The sequence below is a fragment of the Papio anubis genome, chromosome 11 (genome assembly GCF_008728515.1).
Source record: "Papio anubis isolate 15944 chromosome 11, Panubis1.0, whole genome shotgun sequence".
In the NCBI taxonomy this organism is placed as follows: Eukaryota; Metazoa; Chordata; class Mammalia; order Primates; family Cercopithecidae; genus Papio; species Papio anubis.
Genome location: NC_044986.1, coordinates 93,792,498 through 93,818,015, shown reverse-complemented (window position 1 = coordinate 93,818,015; position 25,518 = coordinate 93,792,498). Strand labels below are relative to the sequence as shown.

The 25,518-nt window shown below is 38.9% G+C and overlaps 1 protein-coding gene across 3 annotated transcripts in view; it reads left to right on the top strand.

Moving 5' to 3' along the window:
- Positions 1–17,364: 17,364 nt before the first annotated feature.
- CCDC7 (coiled-coil domain containing 7) overlaps positions 17,365–25,518 on the top strand; it is a 408,075-nt gene continuing 399,921 nt past the window's right edge. The window contains exons 1-3 of one of the 3 annotated variants that reach the window (XM_031652407.1): positions 17,365–17,682; positions 22,855–23,183; positions 24,620–24,712. In XM_031652407.1, the coding sequence (XP_031508267.1) occupies positions 22,905–23,183; positions 24,620–24,712 (372 nt within the window). In that variant the 5' untranslated portion in view covers positions 17,365–17,682; positions 22,855–22,904. Of the gene's footprint in view, positions 17,915–22,854; positions 23,184–24,619; positions 24,713–25,518 lie in introns of all 3 variants that reach the window. The other 2 variants (XM_031652409.1, XM_031652408.1) reach the window with 2 other exon arrangements.

The following is a 25,518-nucleotide window of genomic DNA, read 5'->3' as shown; positions in this document are numbered from 1 at the left end:
GGCATGTGCCACCACACCTGGGTAATTTTTGTATTTTTTTGTAGAGATAGAGTTCGCCATGTTGCCCAGGCTGGTCTTGAACTCCTGAGTTCAAGCGATCCTCCTGCCTTGGCCTCCCAAAGTGCTGCACTTAAATTACAGGTGTGAGCCACCATGCCTGACCTGATCATGTAGTTTTTGCCCTTTATTCTGCTAATATAGTGAATCACATTGATTGATTTGTGTTTGTTGAACCAATCTTGCATCCCAGAGATCAATCCCACTGAATTATTGTGAATGATACTTTGAATGTACTGCTGAATATGGTTAGCTAGTATTTTCTTGAGGAGTTTTACATTTATGTTCATCAGTGATAATAGCCTGTAGTTTTATTTTCTTGTATATACCCATGTAACTACCATCCCTACTAAAATACAGATATATCTCAGAGTATATAATATCTCTGAGGTATATGATATATAATATCTCTGAGGTTTAGTTCCAGACCACTGCAATGAAGTGAATATTGCAATGATTTTTTTGGTTTCCCATTGCATATAAAAGTTATTGAACTATTTGAACTATATTTTAGTCTATTTAGTGTGCAATCACATGTCTAAAAAACCATTGTACATACTGTAACTGAAAATACGTTGACCAGGTGTGGTGGCTCATGCCTGTAATTCCAGAACTTTGGGAGGCTGAGGTGGGTGGATCACTTGAGGTCAGGAGTTCAAGACCAGCCTGGTCAACATGGTGAAACCCTGTCTCTACTAAAAATACAAAAATTAGCCGAGCATGGTGGTGCACACCTGGAATCCCAGTTACTCAGGAGGCTGAGGTAGGAGAATTGCTTGAACCCGGGAGGCTCTTAGAGGTTGCAATTGCGCCACTGCACTCCAGGCTGGGTGACAGACCAAGATCCCGTCTCAAAAAAAAAAAAAAAAAAAAGAAAATACTTTATTGCTACAAATGCAAATGATCATTCAGACCTTCAGTGAGTTGTAATCTTTTTGCTTGTGGAGGATCTTTCCTCAATATTAATGACAACTGACTGATCAGGGTGTTGGTTGCTGCAGGTTGGGGTGGCTGTGGAAATTTCTTTCTTTTTTTTTAAATTATACTTTAAGTTCTAGGGTACATGTGCACAATATGCAGGTTTGTTACATATGTATACATGTGCCATGTTGGTATGCTGCACCCATTAACTCATCATTTACATTAGGTATATCTCCTAATGCTATCCCTCCCCCTACCAACCTCACGACAGGCCCTGGTGTGTGATATTCCCCTTCCTGTGTTAAAGTCTTCTCATTATTCAATTCCCACCTATGCATAAATGTCTTGTTTTGAGAAGTGTCTGTTCATATCCTTTGCCCACTTTTTGATGGGTTTGTTTTTATCTTGTAAGTTTGAGTTCTTTGTAGATTCTGGGTATTAGCCCTTTGTCAGATGAGTAGATTGCAAAAATTTTCTCCCATTCTGTAGGTTGCCTGTTCACTCTGATGGTAGTTTCTTTTGCTGTGTAGAAGCTCTTTAGTTTAGTTAGATCCCATTTGTCAATTTTGGCTTTTGTTGCCTTTGCTTTTGGTGTTTTAGACATGAAGTCCTTGCCCATGCCTATGTCCTGAATGGTATTGCCTAGGTTTTCTTCTAGGGTTTTTATGGTTTTAGGTCTAACATTTAAGTCTTTAATCCATCTTGAATTAATTTTTGTATAAGGTGTAAGGAAGGGATCCAGTTTCAGTTTTCTACATATGGTTAGCCAGTTTACCCAGCAACATTTATTAAATAGGGAATGCTTTCCCCATTTCTTGTTTTTGTCAGGTTTGTCAAAGATCAGATTGTTGTAGATGTGTGGTATTATTTCTGAGGCCCCTGTTCTGTTCCATTGGACTATATCTCTGTTTTGGTACCAGTACCATGCTGTTTGGGTTATTGTAGCCTTGTAGTATAGTTTGAAGTCATGTAGTGTGATGCCTCCAGCTTTGTTCTTTTGGCTTAGGATTGTCTTGGCAATGCAGGCTCTTTTTTGGTTCAATATGAACTTTATGAAGTTTATGAACTTTAAAGTAGTCTTTTCCAATTCTGTGAAGAAAGTCATTGGTAGCTTGATGGGGATGGCATTGAATCTATAAATTACCTTGGGCAGTATGGCCATTTTCACAATATTGATTCTTCCTATCCATGAGCATGGAATATTCTTCCATTTGTTTGTGTCCTCTTTTATTTTGTTGAGCAGTGGTTTGTAGTTCTCCTTGAAGAGGTCCTTCACATCCCTTGTAACTTGGATTCCTAGGTATTTTATTCCTTTGAAGCAATTGTGAATGGGAGTTCATTCATGATTTGGCTCCCTGTTTGTCTGTTATTGGTACATAAGAATGCTTGTGATTTTTGCACATTGATTTTGTATCCTGAGACTTTGCTGAAGTTGCTTATCAGCTTAATAAGATTTTGGGCTGAGATGATGGGGTTTTCTAAATATACAATCACGTCATCTGCAAACAGGGACAATTTGATGTCCTCTTTTCCTAATTGAATACCCTTTATTTCTTTCTCCTGCCTTATTACCCTGGCCAGAACTTCCAACACTATGTTGAATAGGAGTGGTGAGAGAGGGCATCCCTGTCTTGTGCCAGTTTTCAAAGGGAATGCTTCCAGCTGTTGCCCATTCAGTGTGATATTGGCTGTGGGTTTGTCATAAATAGCTCTTATTATTTTGAGATACGTCCCATCAATACCTAATTTATTGAGAGTTTTTAGCATGAAGGGCTGTTGAATTTTGTCAAAGGCCTTTTCTGCATCTATTGAGATAATAATGTGGTTTTTGTCTTTGGTTCTGTTTATATGTTGGATTATGTTTATTGATTTGTATATGTTGAACCAGCCTTGCATCCCAGGGATGAAGCCCACTTGATCATGGTGGATAAGCTTTTTGATGTGCTGCTGGATTCTGTATGTGTCCAGGAATGTATCCCATTTCTTCTAGATTTTATAGTTTATTTGCATAGAGGTGTTTATAGGATTCTCTGATGGTAGTTTGTATTTCTGTGCGATTGGTGGTGATATCCCCTTTATCATTTTTTATTGCATCTATTTGATTCTTCTCTCTAAGAAACTGCATAAACTATCGAGCAAACTAACCAGCTATCGTCATAATGACAAGATAAAATTCACACATAACAATATTAACTTTAAATGTAAATGGGTTAAATGCTCCAATTAAAAGACACAGACTGGCAACTTGGATAAAGAGTCAAGACCCATCAACGTGCTGTATTCAGGAGACCCATCTCATGTGCGGAGACACATATAGGCTCAAAATAAAGGGATGGAGGAAGATCTACCAAGCAAATGGAAAACAAAAAAAGGCAGGGGTTGCAATCCTAGTCTCTGATAAAACAGAGTTTAAACCAATAAAGATCAAAAGAGACAAAGAAGGCCATTGCATAATGGTAAAGGGATCAATTCAACAAGAAGAGCTAACTATCCTAAATATATATGCACCCAATTCAGGAGCACCCAGATTCATGAAGCAAGTCCTGAGAGACCTACAAAGAGACTTAGACACCCACACAATAATAATCGGAGACTTTAACACCCCACTGTCAACATTAGACAGATCAATGAGACAGAAAGTTAAAAAGGATGTCCAGGAATTGAACTCAGCTCTGCACCAAGTAGACCTAACAGATATCTACAGAACTCTCCGTCCCAAATCAACAGAATATAGATTCTTCTCAGCACCACATTGCACCTATTCCAAAATTGACCACATAGTTGGAAGTAAAGCACTCCTGAGCAGATATAAAAGAACAGAAATTATAACAATCTGTCTCTCAGACCACAGTGCAATCAAACTAGAACTCAGAATTAAGAAACTCAGTCACAACCGCTCAACTACATGGAAACTGAACAACCTGCTCCTGAATGAGTACTAGGTACATAATGAAATGAAGGCAGAAATAAAGATGTTCTTTGAAACGAATGAGAACAAAGACACAACATACCAGAATCTCTGGGACAGAAACTCTGAATAAATTAGGTATTCATGGGACGTATCTCAAAATAATAAGAGCTATTTATGACAAACCCATAGCCAATGTCATACTGAATGGGTAGTGTGTAGAGGGAAATGTATAGCACTAAATGCCCACAAGAGAAAGCAGGAAAGATCTAAAATTGACACCCTAACATCACAATTAAAAGAACTGGAGAAGCAAGAGCAAACACATTCAAAAGTTAGCAGAAAGCAAGAAATAACTAAGAATAGAGCAGAATTGAAGGAGATAGAGACACAAAAAAACCCTTCAAAAAGTCAATGAATCCAGGAGCTGGTTTTTTGAAAAGATCAACAAAATTGATAGACTGCTAGCAAGACTAATAAAGAAGGCTGTGGAAATTTCTTACAATAGGACAATAACAACGAAGTTTGCCACATCGATTGACTCTTCCTTTGGTGAAAGATTTTTCTGCAGCACACGATGCTGTTTGATAGCATCTTACACACTAGAACTTCTTTTGAATTTGGAGTCAATCTCCTCAAACTCTGCTGCTGTTTTGTCAGCTAAATTTGTGTGATACTCTAAATCCTTGGTTTTGATTTCAACAATGTTCACAGGATCTTCACTAGGAGTAGATTTCATTTTAAGAAACCACTTTCTTTGCTTATCCATAAGAAGTAACTCCTCATTTGTTCAAATTTGATCATTGCAGCAATTCATTGTCATCTACAGGCTCCATTTCTAATTCCGGTTCTTTTGCTATTTCCACCACATCTACAGTTACTCCTCCACTGAAGTTTTGAACCCTTGCAAGTCATCTATGAGGGTTGGAATCAACATCTTCCAAACTCCTGTTAATGTTGGTATTTTGTCTCCTCCTATGAATCACAAATACTCTTAGTGGCATCTAGAATGGTGAATCCTTTCCAGAAGATTTTCAATACAGCTCTCCCTGATCCATGAGAAGAATCACCATCTATGGCAGCAATAGTCTTACAAAATGTGTTTCTTTCTTTTTTTTTTTTTGAGGTGGAGTTTCACTCTTGTTGCCCAGGCTGGAGTGCAATGGCATGATCTTGGCTCACTGCAACCTCTTCCTCCCAGGTTCAAGTGATTCTCCTGCCTCAGCCTCCTGAGTAGCTGGGATTACAGGCATGTGCCACCACGCCCAGCTAATTTTATATTTTTGTTAGAGACAGGGTTTCTCCATGTTGGTCAGGCTGGTCTGGAACTCCCAACCTCAGGTGACCTGCCTGCCTCGGCCTCCCAAAGTGCTGGGATTACAGGCATGAGCCACTGCACCCAGCCCAAAATGTGTTTCTTAAATAATAGGACTTAAAAGTCAAAATTACTCTTTGATCCATGGGCTGCAGAATGGATATTGTGTTAGCAGGCATAAAAATATTAATCTCCTTGTATCTCACCAGAGCTCTTGGGTCACCAGGTATATTGTCAACAGCAGTAATATTTTGAAAGAAATGTATTTTTTTTTCCTGAGCAGTAGGTCTCAACAGTGGGCTTAAAATATTCAGTAAAGTATATTATAAACAGACATGCTGTCATCTAGGCTTTGTTGTTCTATTTATGGAGCACAGGCAGAATACATTTAGAATAATTCTTAAGTCTCCTAACATTTTTAGAATGGTACATGAGCATTGGCTTTAACTTAAAGTACCAGCTGCATGAGCCCCTAACAGACGAGTCTGTCTGTGCTTTGAGTCTTTGAAGCTAGGCATTGACTTCCACTCTCTAGCTATGAAAGTCCCAGATGGCATTTTCTTTCAATAGAAGACTGTTTAGTTTATATTGGAAAGCTATTGTTGGCTGAGCATGGTGGCTCACACCTGTATTAGTTGCACTTTGGGAGGCTGAGGCTGGAGGATTGCATGAGCCTAGGAATTTGAGACCAGCCTGGGCAACATAGTGAGACCTTGTCTCTATTAAAAAAAAAAAATTCGCCAGTCATGGTGGCATGTACCTGTAGTCCCAGCTACTTGTGAGGCTGAGGCGGTGGGGTCACTTGAGTCTGGGAGTTCAAGGCTGCATTATACTATGATCACACCACTGTATTCCAACCTGGATGACAGAGAAAGACCCTGTCTCAAAAAAAAAAAAAAAAAAAAAAAAAAAAAAAAAAAAAAAAAAAAAAAAGAAAAAAGAAAAAGATAAAGAAAAGAAAAGCCTCTGTTTAATGTAATTGCTTTCATCAGTTCTTACGTAGATCTTTTAGATAACTTGCTATAGCTTCTACATCAACACTTCCTTTTATGTTATAGGGATGGCTTCTTCATAGAATTGAAGAGAGTTAGGGCCCTCTGGATTAGGCTTTTGCTTAAAGGAATGTTGTGGCTGGTTTGATCTTCTACCCAGATGACTCAAACTTTCTCCATACCAGCAATAAGGCTGTTTTGCTTTCTTATCAATTGTGTTTACCAGAGTAGCACTTAATTTCCTTCAATAATTTTTCCTTTGCTTTAACAACTTGGCCGTTTGGTGCAAGAGGCCTTACTTTCAGCCTATTTCAGTTTTAAACATGCCTTCTTCACTCAGCTTAATCATTTCTAGCTTTTGATTTAAAGTGAGAGGCACATGACTCTTTCTTCCACTTGCACAATTACAGACCATTGTAGGGTTATTAATTGGCCCTATTTCAATATTGTTGTGTCTCAGGGAATAGGAAGGCCTGAGGGGGCGGAGAGAAATGGAGTAATGGCCAGTTGGTGAAGCAGTCAGAACACAGAACATTGATCAATTAACTTCACTGTCTTACATGGGTGTGGTTTGCAGTGCCCCAAAACAATTACAATAGTAACATCAAAGATCAATGATCACAGGGCACCATAACAGATATAATAATAATGAACAAGTCTCAAATATTGTAAGAGTTGCCAAAATGTGACACAGACATGAAGTGTGCACATGCTGTTGGGAAAATGGTGCTGATTAACTTGCTTGATGCAAGCTTGCCACAAACCCTCCACTCGTAAAAAAGTGTAGTATCTTCAAAGTGCAATAAAGTAAAGTGCAATAAATGAGCTATGCCTGTATAGAGCAAACACCCTAGAAAACAGCCTGGCAGCTTTAACAAAAAGTCAAATATACACCTACTATATGCCTCAGCAAATGAGTCCCAAGCATTCACCCACTGAATAATTTTAAGCAGAGTATGAATATGTGGAGATTTTTTGTATTTTTAATTTAAAAATTAACATGCAGTAAAATGGACTTTTTCCTGCATAGTTATATGAATTTTAACACATGCATGAAGTATAATCAACATGAATCTGGATACAGAACAGTCCCACAACCCCCCAAACTTTCTCATTCTATCCTTTTATAGTCACCCCCTCTCCCACCTCCAATCCCTGGAAAATACTGATTAATTCTTCATTACCACAGTTGTGTCTTTTTGAGAAAGTCAAGTCAATGGAATCATATAGTATGTAACCTTTTGAGACTGGGTCCTTTCACTCAATGTAATGCCTTTGAGTTTCATCCAAATGGTTCTGTGTATCAAAAGTTCATTCCTTTTTATTGTTGGACAGTATTCCACTGTAATAATATACCATAGTGTACTTATTCATCTGTTGATGCATATTTTAAAAAATTTGAAAGCAATCCAGTTTATCAATTTTCAAATGGTTAGTAATTTGTGTCTTGTCAAAAAAAAGTTGCCTATGCCAAGGCAGTTAATATATTCACCTATGTTTTCTTCACGCTTTTTGCTTTCATAGCTTTATGTTTTTTGTTTTTATGGCTAGGTCTGTGTTGATTTGGGTCCTCCAGGATGCATATGCCAAATGGAGTTCTAAGTGAAGGAGATTTATAATTGTGATAGTTAAAGGAAAGAGAGTGGGAGTGGCAGAGAAAGCTTTCAGACTGTGATGCCGGTCTGATACCTGTGAAAAAAGTAGGGAAAAGAAAGAGGATTATATAGAAAGAGCATCAGACCATGGGGGTAGCTCTGGGAATGTGTCAGAAAGCCCAGTGATCTCAAAAACAAATATTGTCCACAGAGGAGTCTCATACTGGCCAGAAACAGCAAATATTTACATCATTGCATGCTGAGTCATCAGCTGGAGGATGCCCAGGAGGCAAGTGGCCTCAGCTCAAAAGTTATTTATTAAGACAAATCCTGAAGACATCCATAGCTGGTTTTCACTGGTCTATATTCTTTGCTGCAGGTTCCTTCTTGAAGGGAGTTGTAAGTGGCATGTTTTCGTGTCTGCTACAGTCCCCTCTTTGCTTTACATGTATTTGTCTTTACACATTTGGAGTGCAGCTCCTCTATAGCTCTTGTCAACTTCAGGCCAGGTTTGCTGCACTTGCTCATTCACAGTCACATTGGGCAAGGAAGTATCAAGAGGCACTCAAGTGGATCACCTGAATTTCACACATATTCCTCTCCACCACCATTGTCTAACATTACCTCTACCTCATCCTGCTTGTCAGTGTCACCTAAACTACCAAGACTGTGACTCCTTCTTACAGCCTTGTGGTTCCTGGAAATGAAAAGTTCAGAGTGCCCATGTGGCAGCTGTAGCTTGTAGTTCGGTAGGAGGCTTGTTATGCCTCTTTTGGGAATCAAAATGTCTAAGGTTTTGAAGTCCAGGATTGCAGGAAGAGATGCACAAAGCTCGTTAGTGGTTATTGGGAGTGATGCTAGCTGGAATATTTCCTGCTTGCATCCTTTGGTTTCCAGATCTGTGTATTTCACTGGCTCTTCCAGAATGGAAGGGACTCAACATAATCAACCTGCTATCAAATGGCTAAGTGGTCTCTTGAAGGAATAGTGTCATACAAGAATACTGGTTTCTGCTGCTGCCATGGAGGACATTCAGAGGCAACAGTAGCTAGACTGACCTTGGTAAGAGGGAGTACATGCTTTTGGTCTCGTGTGTAGCCTCTATCTCTGTTACTATGACCACTTCTTTCATGTGGCTATGTGGTCTGGGGCGGCTGAAGACAAAGGTTGGCTAACATTAGCTGGCTGAATTATTTTGTCCATAAAGTTGTTCTGTGCTTCTTCTGTGGTGGATGCCATCTGATAGGAAATTACTTATGATATGAAAAATTTCATATGTTTAGCCATCGGCACCACATGACTCTAACTAAGATCTCTTTGTCTCTGACCTTTCAGTCCATTTCCTTCTAAGCCCGTGATTAGCAGGACAAGTCACTTGCCACCACCCACGAGTCCATGTATAGTCCATATATGAGTCTCATCTTGAGCCACTTCTTTCACACAAAGTGGGTGAGCAGAGACATTGCTCACAGCTTCTCAGGAAAAATTTCTCTCAACACTTGTTCAAGACTGTCCCCCATTGTGACTATAATGCAGCCACCATCTATTTTTGTCTTGCTCTGTTATACCTAGACAGCCTATCTGGACACTAACCTCTTAATTTTCCCCTTCCTTCAACTAGTAGTACAGGACTCCTGTAAAGTCATAGATGTGAGCTGAGGGGAGGGGCCCTGGTGCAACTGTGGTGGGTGACATGGAGGTACAGGCCACTTCCTCATGTAGATTATTCCTACCTTCTACTCCTGTTCAGGTTTAATCCCAGATGCGCTTTTTACATCTTATGATGAACTGATGCTTTGTTCACTCACCTTTATGACTTGATAGATCTGACAGAACCAAGTTCATAATGGGCACCATTTTTTTTTTTTTGAGACAGTCTTGCTCTGTTGCCCAGGCTGGAGTGCAGTGATGCCATCTCGGCTCACTGCAAGCTCCGCCTCCCAGGTTCACGCCATTCTCCTGCCTCAGCCTCCCGGGTAGCTGGGACTACAGGCGCTCGTCACCATGCCTGGCTAATTTTTTTTTGTATTTTTAGCAGAGACGGGGTTTCACCCTGTTAGCCAGGATGGTCTCGATCTCCTGACCTCGTGATCCACCCGCCTTGGCCTCCCAAAGTGCTGGGGTTACAGGCGTGAGCTACACGCCCGGCCCATAATGGGCACTTTTTGACAAATACATTCTAGAAGGTGGAAAGTAAACTCTTCTAAGATTCTGGGACTCACACTTCAGTAAATACTTCAGAGATCTGATGATCAAAGGCATGCAGAGACATCCTCTTTTAAAAATGTCTTTTTTGGTTGTTGTTGCATCTTCTCCTGCTACAGTGTTTCTCAACCTTTTTGTTATTAATGCCCTGGTAAGGAAGCTTTTTAAACATTTTACCGCTAATTGCCTCTCCATCATGGAATATTGATAGCACAGATGTACTGTATATTTGTTTAGGTAGTGTGGCCTTTGGAAGACTACAAGACCACATAAACCATTAAATACCAATTTTTGCCCCCTTGGGGGTGATATTATTCCTAGTAAAAATCTATGTCCTACTACAAGGAAGGAAGTGCAATGTCATGGATCTGTTTGGGTTGTGGAAGCAATACATTCCATACCTCCAAATGCTAATCCAGCAGATAAAACATCACATGGAATGCTGCCACGTTTGAATGGGGCTTAGGACAGAAAACGTAGCAGGTCCAGGTTGTGATGTAAGTAAGCTGTACTGCTGCTTTGAGCAAAACATGCTGCCATTCTCTGTGATTTTGTGTCAGTGAAGGAAAAGGAGGCAGTGTGGAGATTATGGCAAGCCCAATTAGGAAAACAAAAAATTTAAGGAGGTGCTCGCTTTCAGGTTGTGCAAGTGCAGGCTCAGCACCTAACAGTGAGTGCTTAGATTTTTCATAGGAGATGCCCTGCTTGCCTCACCAAAGTCCTGTCCCTGTCCCTGTGGGTCAAGCTTTCTGGACTACCCCTGACCCTGTTGGTTGTTAAGGTAACTCAAGTTACTCCTATATTTTGTTCTAGAACCTTTATAGATTTAGGTTTTACAGTTAGGTCTATGTGTGAATATATTTATGGAGGTGTTGGGAGATAATTCTCCATAGATCTTATGTTTTTGCATATCTTCTGAGCAATTGTATTCGTAGCTTTTTTCTAGACTGTCTTTTCAAGAAAGTCTATATAGCAAACAGCTTTGGAAAATAAAGTGTCTCCCTCTGGGGAAGAAGGCAGGTTTGTTGGCTGTTCATGATAATAAAGACAATGTCTTCCACTGGAAAAAGGTTGAAAAGGTTTTCTAGCAATGGTTTTAGAAAATATTGAGGTTTCCTAAATAGGGTTGCTCTTGGGTAATGCAACTCACTGAGTGTGCTCTATGGGAATCAGGGCTTGAAGAACTAGCACAAATGTTGTTATTCTGACTACTGCTATTGCTCTGATTAATAAACTGTTCTTTATCCCTAGCCCAGGAATCTCGTATCTCCTGCCAGTGTCTATGAATCTGTGGCATGCTAACTTGTTTTCTAGCAAGGTAAAATTACAGACTCTTATTATTCTTACCAGTTTTGGTGATAAAGATGGAATACTGACAAGACATGGCTTTCTGGAATAAGAAAGACAAGAACTTTCCCACAGTTCAGTTATAATTTGAGGGAAGCCTGTATGATTTAGTAGCAGCCATATTATTCAAACTGTCTAGTCAATCAAGCAATAAGTGATCCTCCCCTCTTCCATTCTCTGCGACCAAGGAGGAACTAGGGAGATGGTTGCAGGCTGAGTACTGGAAAATAGGTTCATCGAGGTGGGGGCAGGAGGGTGAATATGATGGTCAGTGTCACTCCCATCCCATTGTAACAATGAGAACTAAGATCCATTCTGGGTTAGAGTAAGGTTCTGATCCTTTTCAGAAAATAGTTACAGAGATATGCATCTCTAAATGCAAAAGGAGAGAATTTGTGACTGCTATGAACAGAAATCATGCAAATCTTAAGAACTTTGGCTTGTTAGCTTGGGAGATGAGGGAGAGAGGCACACAATGTTTGTTAAGGAGGTATGGCAATAGCAATGTCATCCTCTTACAGCTTAACTCCTCCTGAATTCTATCAGGCCAATATTAGATCTTTTTGAAGATGACAGTATGAGTTTTCTTGGAGTAGGCTCTGGCTGCTGTAAGTGTATTTGGCCCTCTTAGTAAGAGATTCCTGAGACAGAGAACCTGCCACAGGAAACCAGAGATGAAGCAATATCTAGTATTCAGGCTCACACTATTCTGCTTTGGGTTGATATTCTCCACCCAGTCCCCTGACACTTACCCATAAAAGCCAGAAGTGAGGGACAAATGGGTTTTTATATGTTTTATAAAAATTCCCTTGTCACTCTTGCTCTTGACTGACTCTTCTAGATGAAAAGTTTAGGTGAGATTAGAAGCCTGATTGGAAAGAGGTTATAGTTACTAGAATGGGACACATTAATTCTGTGGCAGTGTTGAGAGAGAGAGAGAGACACTGAGACCTAAGTACTTGAAAAGGCACTGGGGGATAAAGGGACATTAGTATTAATATTCTTTTGTCTTTTAGAACTGATCCTGGAGCTTTCCCTCACAAAGGAAAATGCCCTGGTTCAGCTTTTGCAAACCGTTTCAAGTCCTTGAATTTAACTGATTCTTGGGTCTGTTATCCTCTGTCAGATGGCTTTGACCACAATTTGATTACTATTCTCTTATTCTTTCTGAGAAGTCTATCAGAAACAGCAGTGAATGGCCTCAGCTTCTTCATTTCCCATGCAAAAACTTGTCAACAGCTTGTAGGTATTGCCTGTAGACAGTCCCATAGCTGTCACTTAGGTATTTTGTGGTGATGGATGAAACAGGACAGGAAAGATTGGACTGACTTCCACCATGTGGTACCTACAAAAACAAGGACTCTCAATTATTCAAACTGAACTAGGAATCCTAAGGTGTGTCAGTGATTGGGAGGCCATGTTGGAGGCATGGTCAACCTGTGCCTCATGAGTACTATGAGTGCCATTTCGGTGGAGGTAGGGGCAAAGGGTTTACCCAGCAAATGCAAACAAGACTTTATTTCCAGGGCACTCAATGCTTCCTGACTATACTTCTTGTAATGTCTACCTCCAATTTTGTTTTTCTTTTAAAAAGTCATTCTGGCTATTGCAGATCCTTCCTATTTCCAAATGAATTTTAGTGTCAGGTTGCAAATTGCTTCACAAAAGCCTGATGGTATTTTCAATGGAATTGCGTTGGATTTATAGATCAATTTGGGGAGAAGTGACATCCTAACATTATTAAATCTTCTGATTCACGAACACAGTGTATCTTCATTTATTTAGGTATTTTTATTTTCTCTCAGCAATTTTTTTGTAGTTATCATTGTAACTTTTTACCTTATTGAGTGCTGGAAGGTTTTGTATGCCTATAAATATTCTTGAGTTGTGTTTTGGCTCTCAACTAAGTTACTGGAAACATTCAATCCTTTCAGGTCTTACTTTTAAGCTTTGTTTGACAGGTCCAGAGGAGTGTTTAGTGTAAGACTGTTTTTGAACCCTTCCTGAGGCAAAATCTTTTGAGCACTTTACTCACTGCCTCTTAAATTATAAAACTTTTGACTCTACCTGGTGGTAACGTGAAATATTCTGAGCTCTTTGTGGGCACTGAGTATCATATCCTATCATGCTTCCAGGTGGTCCTTTTCCCTGGCCTTGGATAGTTTTCATACACGTATACAGTGATCATTACCCAGTTGAAGACTAAAGGGGTGCCCTAAAGATTTATGGAGCTCTCTTTGTTCTTTAATTTCTTCTGTAGGATTCTCCTCTTTGAACTCTGGCTTCCTTGGCCTTCCTGGACACCTCCTTCCCTCAACTCAGAGACCGCTAGAAGCTGCCTGGGTTTTCTGTTCTTTGTATCATGACTTGGAACCACCTGTCTTCAGGCAGTAAGCTTAGGAAATCACAGGGCTCATCTTGTCTGTTTCCTGTTATGCAGGGGTCATTATCATTCATTATCTGATAACCAAGGTATCAAAATTCATTGTTTCATAGATTTTGTCTGATTCTTTACTTGTTCCAGACAGGAGGTTAAACCCAGTTGCTGTTACTCCATCTTGGGTGGAAGGAGAACCCTTCACATAAACCCAGTTGCTGTTACTCCATCTTGGCTGGAAGCAGAACCCTTCACATTATCCCTTGAAGGATAATATGTATGGTATGTGTCCATGGCACAAGGTCTATGATTTAATTTAAATTAACTTTCAGGTGTGGCATGAGGCAGGGGTCATGGATAATTTTTTTTTCTCTCAATGATATCAGTTTTCATTTTCATTGTTGGAAAGATTTTTCTTTCCCCATTGAAGTACACTGGTACTGTTTAAAATCAATTGACTTTACATATGTGGATATATTTCTTAACCCTCTATTTGTTCCATTTTTGTCTATCTTCGTGTAATATACTATCTTACTATAACTTTATAACTCCTGTAGTATATGTCATTTAAATATTTGCTCATTTTTTTCAAGATTGTTTTGGTTCTAGCCTTTTTCATTTCCATATAAATTGCAAAATTATTTTCTTGATTTCTAGAAAATAATCTGCTTGGATTTTGATCATAGATACATTTAATCCATAGATAAATATTGATAGACATTTTAGCAACATTGGGTCTTCTAATCCATTAATATGGTATATAATCTCCATTTATTTGGATCTTCTTTAATTTCTCTCAGTAATGTTATATAGTTTTCACTGTAGATGTCTGGAAATTGTATTGTTGTCTGGAAATACAGCTTTATTTCTTTCATTGAAATCATTATGCCTTTATTTCTTTTTCTTGCCTTATTGCACTCCAGTATAATATTGAATAGACATAGTGAGAGCAAATATCCTTGCCTCCTTCCGATCTTAAGGAAAAATCAATTTTTCACTCTTAAAAATGATGCTAGCTGGAGATAGTTCACAGATGTCCTTCATCAGATGAAAAAGTTCCTCTCTATTCATAAGTATTGTTTGTTTTCAAAGAATAATCTATTCATGTCACAGACTCAAACCACTGCAAAATTTGATATTACATGCTTAAATTTATTAACTTTTTAAACTTCTTTGCTTTACATTGTCAGCACTGATAACTTTTCTATGGTTCTTAGCTGTGCTGACTATTAAGGCTACAGATATGAATGGTGAACTTTTGGCTAGACTCATGCTGAGAGTTTTGCTAATGTATGCTAACTTGACAACTTGACCATTAAGATTTTACCAACAAAATAAGAAATGACTAGATATAATCCATTTTCAGGGTTCTAGAAAATAACTGAAATTGGCTGTGTTAAATCTAAGGTCTTCTTTTATCTCTCCTGATTTTTAGTTCTATCTTTCCTATCCCTTTCATTTACAGTGGTTTTGGGAGATTTTGAATTTAGCAATTCAATTCTTTCTAAACTACTTTCTTAATTTTATTGCCAACTTTAAAAAATTGTTGGTGGAAAGTTTAATAAATCTGATCATTTATATGTACATTTTCTTTATTACTGACATAAAACACACATACTGAAAAGTGCACAAATAAGCATATGCCTTCATGATTTTCTTTTTTTCTTTTCTAGATAGAGTCTTGCTCTGTTGCCCAGGCTGGAGTACAATGGCACAATCTCGGCTCACTGCAACCTCCACCTCCTGGGTTCAAGTGATTCTCCTGCCTCAGCCTCCCAAATAGCTGGGATTACAGGCACCCGCCATCATGCCCGGTTAATTTTTGTATTTTTAGTAAAGATGGGGTTTCACCATGTTGACCAGGCTAGTCTCAAACTCCTGACCTCAAGTGATGCACCACCTCAGCCTCCCAAAGTATTGGGATTACAGGTGTGAGCCACTGCACCCGCCTGCCTTCATGAATTTTTGAACACACCCAGAAAGAGCAGAAGACAACATTTCTGGCACTCCAGAAGATGTCTTGTTTTCCCTTTCCAGGCAACCCCAGTGGTAACTCCCAGTGGTGTGCTGGAGCTAGCCTACACCAGCTCTTGGGAGCTGATAAATTTTCAGGAATCTCTGATGAGGCATTCAGATTTTACTGGAAAATTAGAAATAATTAGATACAATCAATTTTCAGAGTTTTAGAAAATAGTTTAAATCTGTTATGTCAAATCTAAGGTCTCCTTTAAATCTGGTTTTTAGTTTTAGTTCCATCTTTCCTATTCCTTTCATTTACACACAGGCATTATTAATAATTAAATTATATAAATTAATATTTTATTTTAGTAATATATTTTATAAGCTGATATATTAAAAATAGTATTTCAATGCAATCAATATAAAATTATTGAGATATTTACATTCTTTTTTATTTTCATAGTAACCCTTTGACGTGTATTGTATATGTTACATTCATAGCACATACCAGTTGGACCAACACGTTTAAGGTGTTCAGTAGCCACCTGGGGTTGTGGCTCCCACATTGGATAGCACAGTTGAAACCCTACATTGCTTTATTTACCACTGAGCAATATGTTTTCAACTTTGTTTCAAAGCTCTTAGATCTTTCGGTATTTCATAATGTAAGCCCCTTCTATTTCAGGGACTATGTAGTAATACATACTCACACTTGAATGATGCTACTAAAGCTTCCCCTTCCTCACCTTTTTCCTTTCAAATTTAGATTTTCTGTTGCCTGGAAAATGCATATGAACCAGTTCAACAAGTAAATTGATCTCCCCTGCCGCCCCCTACCACAGTCTATATGTGTATTTTTCTTTTCCTTTTTTTTTGTACTTTTAAGTTCTAGGGTACATGTGCACAACGTGCAGGTTTGTTACATATGTATACATGTGCCATGTTGGTGTGCTGCACCCATTAACTCGTCATTTACATTAGGTATATCTCCTAATGCTATCCCTCCCCCCTCCCCCCTCCCCCCATCCCACAACAGGCCCCGGTGCGTGATGTTCCCCTTCCTGTGTCCAAGTGTTCTCATTGTTCAATTCCCACCTAATAAGTGAGAACCAATTAATATTTTAAAATATTAAAAACATTTTACTTTGTTCAACTTAAAGACAAAATTAATATATTTCTTGAGGTCAAATTATCGAAAAAAACTCTATCTTGTAAAATTGCATATTAAAGCAGTGCGTGGAAGCTGATGGCAAGAAACCACTTAAGTGTCACAACTCTGCTTCGAGTTAATTCCTAGTCCATTTGATTTTGTTTTGCTTTTAAGATCACATAGCTGATGTACACTTCCGTGCGAGCTTAGAGTCTGGTAATGAACTCCACAATACACTGAAAAGAGCTTGGGGAGATAGCAGATGAATGAAGGACTGGGGCTCCGGTTTTGCAGGTGAAGCCCAGGTTCTTAAAGGTCCTACCAGGCCTGTATTTTATTTCTCCTTCGCAGGCCTCTAGGCCAAATGCCTCGATGAATCTGCGCTCCGCCGGCGTCCCGGAATTACACATGGGAAAGAATAAGGAAGGAGGAGGCCGACGTGCCCATGGACATTAACAACCTTCCGTCAGATCCCCACAGCGGCCAAACTGCGTCTCCTCTGCCGCTCTTGGCGCGCAGCTCACGCCCGCAGCGTCAGCGACGTCGGCGGCGCCAAGGCGTCGTGGCGTCGGGCGTCTGGGACGTTGGTATCAACGGCCCCATCTGGCGCCGGCGGCGGGCGCCAGGCGGTCTTTGCTGCCGTCCGGGGGCGCAGAGGCCGGGCGTTTTCTTTCAGCACAAACGTCAGTTTGTAAAAGGGTGGGGCTGGAGTCTGAGGAGTTTTCAGGCTTCTGTCTCGAAGGAAGTCTGGCAGGCTCGGAATTGCCATCTTCCTCAGGCAAATAGTTTTTCACCTTAGAGCCAGCCTTGGCAAGGCCAAACCGCCCAGTCACCCGACTTCCCACAGTCTCAGCAGGTACACAGGGCCGGGAGCCTCGCGAGCGGCTCCCTCAGCCGGACCTGAGGGTTTCGGGAGAGTCCTGGGTTTGCACTTAGTTTTCCCGCTGCCTGGCTGCCTCCGTGGCGGTTGTGCTGCTTTTTATGCAAGATCTGGGATCGAAGGCAAATCATCCTTTCCCTACGCCCCCTGCCGACCCTTGCCGCTCTCCTCGATTTTGTACACTGTCATTAAAGGGTTTGAAATGAATGTACGTTAATCCTTGAAGGATGAAACCAGAAAACATTTGTCGTGGTGGCGGAAAGGGACAGATGCACTTGGGCGAAGTAATGCTGACATCCACTTCCTAGCATTGTTAGGAGGGATAAATGAATTAAATATGTAAAATCCTTAAATATTTGCTTGCTAATACAAGTATTCATTGCGTGTGACTCTATTTTTGTATTTATGTGAACTTCATCGGAGCATTTGTCAGGTTCTTTTTTTCTCTTTTTTTTTGCACTAAGTGAGCGTGGCCGGCCGGCCTGCCTTCCTGCCTGCCTGCCTGCCTTCCTTTCCTCACACTGTTTTGGGGGGAGAGGACACAATGCAATCCATAATACACTTGTTCTTTTTTCCATCGAACTTTCCTCTTGACCATGTTTTCTTCTAGTAATACTCTATTTCTTTCCTCCCTTTTGTAGTAAAATTTGTCTACAGTGGTTGTATTCAATTCTTTGTTCTTACTTCCTGTCTTTTGAACGGTAAGTCAGATATTTACCTCGATCATTCTACTGAAATTGTTGCCGTTCTGTTCTTCAGGTTACAAATGACCTACCTCCATGTTGCCAAATCCAGTGTCAGCTCTTAGTCTTCATTTTATTTGACTCAGCATTTGACATAGTTCATCGCTCCGTCCTTGGTGACATTTTCTTTTCCTTGCTTTCTATGTATATGTGCCCTTTTGGTTTTACTTATTGGCTCATTGGCCACTCTTCTTACATCCTGTTTGCTGGTCCTGATGGTTTTGGTGGAATTTTTGATGTTTGCTTGGACCTGATGGTTTTGATGGAGTTTCTTTGGCAATGTAATTTATTCACAATTCTTTTGAGGCTTTTCAATTTTGTAAATTTAATCTTGGTTTCTGCATCATTTTGCTTGTAACATTAATTTTTACTTAAAGCATTATGTCACAATCGGTATGAGAATAATGTAAAAGGGGCAGTCACGGTGGCTCAGGCGTGTAATCCCAGCACTTTGGGAGGCCGAGGTGGGCGGATAACCTGAGGTCAGGAGTGTGAGACCAGCTTGGCCAATGTGGTGAAACCCTGTCACTACTAAAAATACAAAAATTAGCCGGGCGTGGCAGCGGGTACCTGTAATCCTAGCTATTCAGGAGGCTGAGGCAGGAGAATCGCTTGAACCCGAGAGGCGAAGGTTGCAGTGAGCCAAGATTGCGCCATTGTACTCCAGCCTGGGTGACAAGAGTGAAACTCTGTCTCAAAAAAAAAAAAAAAAGAAAAATGTAAAAGGGAATATTTTGCAGGGGCTTTGGTTCAAGTGCTATAATGTATGTATTTACTGTTATCATCAGTAGTTTCCAGTAGAGCATTGTGTTCTTCCTTCAAATGGATTTTTAGTGACACTGGTATCAAGTTATCTTTGCTAAGTGATATTTGACTATGATTTAAAAATTATGCTTGATAACTATGCATTCAATTAACTATAGTGTATCATCAAAACAAAAAAGCAGTTGTATAATTCTTGGATGAAATGAACATTTTCAGTGCTATTAAGATATTTTCATTCTATTGTTTACAACCTAGTTTAAAGAATGTAACAGCAAGTTGTATAAAATGTCTTAGAATTTTAGTTTTTGAGAATTTTCTGTTTGTGCTTGTCAGACGTATTTAAGGGCATGTATCCCTGGCCCCATATATATTATATGTTTTTAATTTTAATTTTTTTAGTAAGTAATCTCTTAAACATGTATATGATTCTTTTCCAGCGGGGTGTCATCATCTACTTGTTAAAATCCTAATAAATGTTCACATATTGAAATATCTGGATTTTGGAAATCCATAATTACATCAACAATTGTTATCTGCTGTCCATGTGTCCAAAGTAATTGAGAAATTATTAGTTTTTAAAACTTTATTCAAAGTGATTTTATTTATAACATCTGTAAGTTGTATTATTTGTTTTTATATTTTATTCTCTGAAATAGTATATTATACTATTTGGTATTGATATTTGTGTTTTGCATAAATGTGCTGACAGGATATCAACTTTTGCCGTGATTTCTGGCAAATAAAAAAATACTATTATTGGTCTCTTAATATTTATTGGATGATCTTCTGAATATTAGATACTGCTTCTCCAAAAATTCAATCATGTTTATTGTTATTAACAAATATATAGGCCTTTATTTTCTCATTTTCAGTAGAATTGCTAATTATATTTTTTTCAAACCTGCTACTAACTTTTAATACTTATCACTATTGATGTGTATTTTATTAATGTTCAACAATATGTGATAAATGCTGCTGATCTTTGCATCATTTTTTATTCTTCAGCTGGATTATTCCTCAACTGTTTTTATTCTTTGCATCAGTTTTTATTCTTCAGCAGTATTATTTTGTGATTACTTGTGCTATTTTATCTATTATATTTTTCATTTTTTAATATTTTCACTTGGGTCTTAAAAATACCTCTTATACCTGTTTTATATGGCTAATATTCTCTTTCTGTGTGTTTATATATTTTTAGTCTCTCTGTTTTAATGATTCTACAACTAAAACATGTTTTTTAGTTTCTTATTTTTATATTTATTTGTTTATTTGAGATGGAGTCCTGCTGCATCCCCTAGGCTGGAGTGCAGTGGTGCAATCTCAGCTTGCTGCAACTTCCGCCTCCTAGTTTAAGCGATTCTCCTGCCTCAGCCTCCCGAGTAGTTGGGACTACAGGTGCCCACCACCACGCTTGGATAATTTTTTGTATTTTTAATAGAGACAGGGTTTCACCATGTTGGCCAGGCTGGTCTCGAACTCCTGGCCTCAGGTGATCCACCCGCCTCTGCCTCCCAGAGTACTGGGATTACAGGTGTGAGCCAATGCGCCTGGCCTATTTTTTATTTTTTAATGGTTGTTTTTTTCAGTTGTCAAGTAGTTTTGGCCTGTGAGCTCATATACCCTTGGGGTGTCACCTACTTTATCTGATAATCTATTATTAGGAAATGATCAAAAGCCAGTTCCCAGCCTGTGTTCCTCCTGGAAGTTTAGGGAAAGTATGTGGGTGTGTTTGTTTTTGAAGTGCTAGATATTTCCTGTGGTCTGAATGCTTGGGTCATCCCCAAATTCGCATGTTGAAATTGGACCCCAGTTCAACATATGGTAGAATTAGGAGGTGGGCCCTTTAGGAGATGATTAGGTCATGAGTAAAGCACCTTCATAAATGGACCTAGTGCCCTTATAAAAGAGGTCTGAAAAAGCTCCCTTGCTCCTTCCATCATGTGAGGACACAGAGAGAAGGCACCATTTATTTGGCGTCTGGGCTTTCATCAGACACCAACTGTGCTGGTGCCTTGTCGTTGGACTTTCCTGTCTCCAGAACTGTGAGAAATAAATGTTTCTTGTTTATAAGCTATGCAATTTATAGTGTTTTGTTATAGCACCCTCAACAGACTAAGACATTAGTGCTGCTGTAACAAAGTACCACAAACTGGGTGGCTTAGAACAACAGAAATTTATTATTTCATAATTCTGGAGGCCAGAAAACTGAAATCAAGGTTTCAGCAAAACCATGTTCCCTGCTGAAGGCTCTAGGGAAGAATCTCATTGGTTTTTACAAGCTTCTGGTGGATGTTAGCAATCCTTGATATTCCTTAGCTTAGAGGTGCATCACTTTAATTTCTGCCTGTCGCTATACGGTCTTCTTGTAGTGACACCAGTCATTGGATTTAGGACCCATCTTAACTTTATCATAGCTGCAAAGGCCCTATTTTCAAGTAAGGTCACATTCAAAGTGCTGGGGCTTAGGACTTGAACATATTTTTCTCAGGGACACAGTTCAACACATAACAATGGGACAAGCTGAAGTACAGAGAGCTTTAGATAACAGAGTACCAGTGTTGCATTACTTTATCTTAATTTTGCCACTGTACTTGACAATTTCCATGGTTAGGCTTATACTTTTAAACTATTTGGGAGGTGGCATTGTCCTGAGTCTTAGGCAGCTTTGAGGGGAGAGAAAAATAGAGGAATAAAAGCCCAGGACCTATCTAGTTTATACTTTCTTAGCATAGCTTTGATGCTGCCTTAATATTACCCTAATGATACCTTGGGCCAAGACTACTGCTCCTGTGGGAATAAAGATGTATATTAAGGACATATATTAGCTCAAATATGGGAGAAAGGTAGGAAGAAAATGTAATTTTTTTTTCCTGAGTGTATTCTCTCATTGTTGCTTCTGGCTTCTTCAGTCCCTATATTCGTATCCTAAATGCCCCATAAACAAATTAGCCTTCGTTTAGGGGTTTCTTACAGTTAAAATTTTTTTTGTTCTTGTTGTTTTTTGTTGTTAGGAATATTTTCCTTTCTATTTTTCATTTTTTCAAAGTTGATTTTAGGATTCACCATCTTCATGGCAATTGATAATCCTTTTATCATTTTAAATCTGAAATGTTTTCATCTACAACCCTCCTTACTTACAGGAAATGCTATAAGTCCTATAGGTAAAATAACCCAACATTTTCCATATGGAGAGCAAAGGGTATAGAAAAGAAGCAAGATTTGTAGCCAATTTGACCTATGTTGTAATTCTGAAAAATTTAGCACTTATTAGCTGTGTGACTCTTGGTTAGTCACTTAACTTGTCTGAGCTCAGTTTACTCTCATGTAAAATGGAATAATGCTGTACATAAAGGGCATACCTTAGATTAAAAACAATAGAGCTTTTACTGTTATTGTTGTTATACTTAGGTTTAAATAACTTCTTGATATACGTTAGATATTGTGATAACTGCATTCTATTTTTCTTTGTTTTGTTTGAGTAACTGTGACTCAAAAAAGCCTGAAGTGTAATTGTAGCTTCCAGAAGTTGCTTAATGTACTCTGAGCAAATTGCTAAAGCATCAGAGAAAGAGAAATGTAGTATGTGAATTTAATTAGAGTCTGGTGTTTTCTCTGAATCTCTTTTAATTTTTTTTCACAGGGAGGAATAAATTTTTTTTGTCTATAATTTGGAAGCCAAGTCATAACAAAATGAAACCAGTAAAGCATCTGTCGACCACCAGTAACAAATCGGCAACTCTTCCAGCATTAACCAGCAAAAAAGGACTACATAATTTACCACTATCACCTAAACTGAAGGAAAAACATAATGCAAAATTAATTCATGATAAAATTGAACCAATGGTCCTGAGATCTCCACCAACAGGAGAATCCATTGTACGGTATGCTTTGCCCATTCCATCGAGTAAGACAAAGAACTTACTACCAAGAGATGAAATGATTGGAAAAATTATCAAACATCTGAAGATGGTAAGAGGCTTGTTAGTTTCTGTGTTGCAGGGACCCCATGATCACCCCAGGTTTGGTGATATTCTAGGAGAACTCACATGACTCCACATATAGTCATACTGATGGTTAAGATTTATTACAGTAGGCACATGAGGTGAAAATAGGAGAAAACCAGATCTAAGCTTGCAAGAGTCTTTTCCCCTTAGAGTCACCCAGGACATGCTTAATTTCTTTAGCAATGAATTGTGACAACACATGTGAAATGTCTGTCGGGGAAAATCATTAGAAACTTAGTGCCCTGGGATTTATTGGGAGTTTACTATTCACTCTGTGCTTAGCATGTACGAAAATTTCAGACTCTCACAAAGAAAGGAGGTTCAGTATAAACCACATTATACAAACAGTTTAGGGACAGTGAGCTCCTGTCAGTGAATGGGGAGAACCCTCCTGATATCCAAGTTCTCAGATGCCAGGTTAAGGCCAACCTTGCAAGCAGGCCTTCCTAAGTCCTGCATTTCTACTATGTTAAACTCCGCATTTCAGAAACTTTAGCTCTTTTTTTGTTTCTTGAAATGAAGTCTCGCTCTTTTGCCCAGGCTGGAGTGCCGTGGCATGATCTTGGCTCACTGCAACTTCTGCCTCCCGGGTTCAAGCAATTTTCCTGTCTCAGCCTCCCAAGTAGCTGGGACTACAGGAGCATGCCACCATGCCCGGCTAATTTTTGTATTTTTAGTAGAGATGGGGTTTCACCATACTGGTCAGGTTGGTCTCAAACTCTTGACCTCAGGTGATCCACTCGCCTCGGCTTCCCAAAGTGCTGGGATTACAGGTGTGAGCCACCGCGCCCAGCTGAAACTTTAGCTTTTGATGTGGGGAAAAATTTTACTTTTTCTGAGTTTCTTTTTTTTTCACCGCGATCCAGAATTGAATTGTAAATGTACCAAATATCAAGTGAGAATGATGAGGAAGAGCACAAATATAAAAAAAAGATACAGTACGTCAAACTTGTACAGTACAAGTTTGTTGAAAGTTTGAGGGGTTAGGCCAGATAATTTTCTTTAAAAATTCATTGCTTTCTCGTCTCCATCTTTCAATATTCCCTAACTCTCTTTGGAGGAGAAAATCAAGGCAGACTTTGAGGAAACCTCTACTTAATGCTTCAACAACTCATGGACAGGCCCTCTCCATTTTAAGATACCTATCAACACAGAAATGTTAGAGTCACAGAGCATCTCTCTTTTGCTAGGGAGTAAGGTTAAGGAATATTGCTTTTTCCTCATGATAACATGAAATTGGGTATGGGATGGAAAATTTAAGTTTGTGGCACTGGAAGAAATAAGTCTTACTGGTAAAAAGGTCCTGGCATAATTGATTGAATATTATTTACATTTAATGTAGTTAATTTTAAACTATTAAAGTATCAAATTGGCTTTGATTTTTTTTTTTTTTTTTAACAGGTTGTTTCCACTTTGGAAGAAACCTATGGACACTGTGATCGGAATGGAGAAGAACCATTTGTAAAGCGTGAAAATGAAGAATTATCTTTATCTGTAAGTATATGCAACCCTAATATAGAGACATTAACACTGAAAAGGGTCGATTTTCTTTTCAAAAATATAAATTTAAAATATTTTCTTTTGGATTACTTATATGTTCTCGGAATGAATTTCCCATCCATGAAAATGATCCTCTTAGAAAATTACTCAACCCAACCAAATCCCTCTTGACCTGAATTTTGCCAAGAAGGTTGCAGAAAAGGAGTTCTACATACCCATTAGGAATGACCAAAATTTTAAAGATAGACAATAATCAAGTTTTGGTAAAGATACGGGGCCACTGGAACTCTCATACAGAGCTGGTGGGAACACAAATGGGACTGCTATGTTGAGAAACAGTTTGACAGCTGCTCATAAAGTTTAACATATACTTAAAAGATAACCACCAGTTCTACTCTTAAGTGATTATCCAAGATTAATGAACACATACATCCTCACAAAGACTTGTATATAAATGTTTATAGGAATTTTGTTCATAATAGCCAGAATAGCTACTGAATCCAGCAACCCAAATATTTACTAACTGGTGAATGGACAAGCAAATTGTGGTATAGCATACGATGAAATACTCTTCACAATAAAGGAAACAAACTACTGACACATAGAACCATGTGGATGAATCTCAAAAACATTAGGATGTGGGGAAGCTAAATAAATAGGGCTGCATACCATATGATTCTATTTATATGAAATTCTGGGAAAGGGAAAACTGTAGTAAAGGACCAGTGGTTGTCTTGAGCTAAGGTAGGAGGGGAGAATTGACTGCAAAGGAGTACAGTGAAGCTTTTTGAAATAATGGA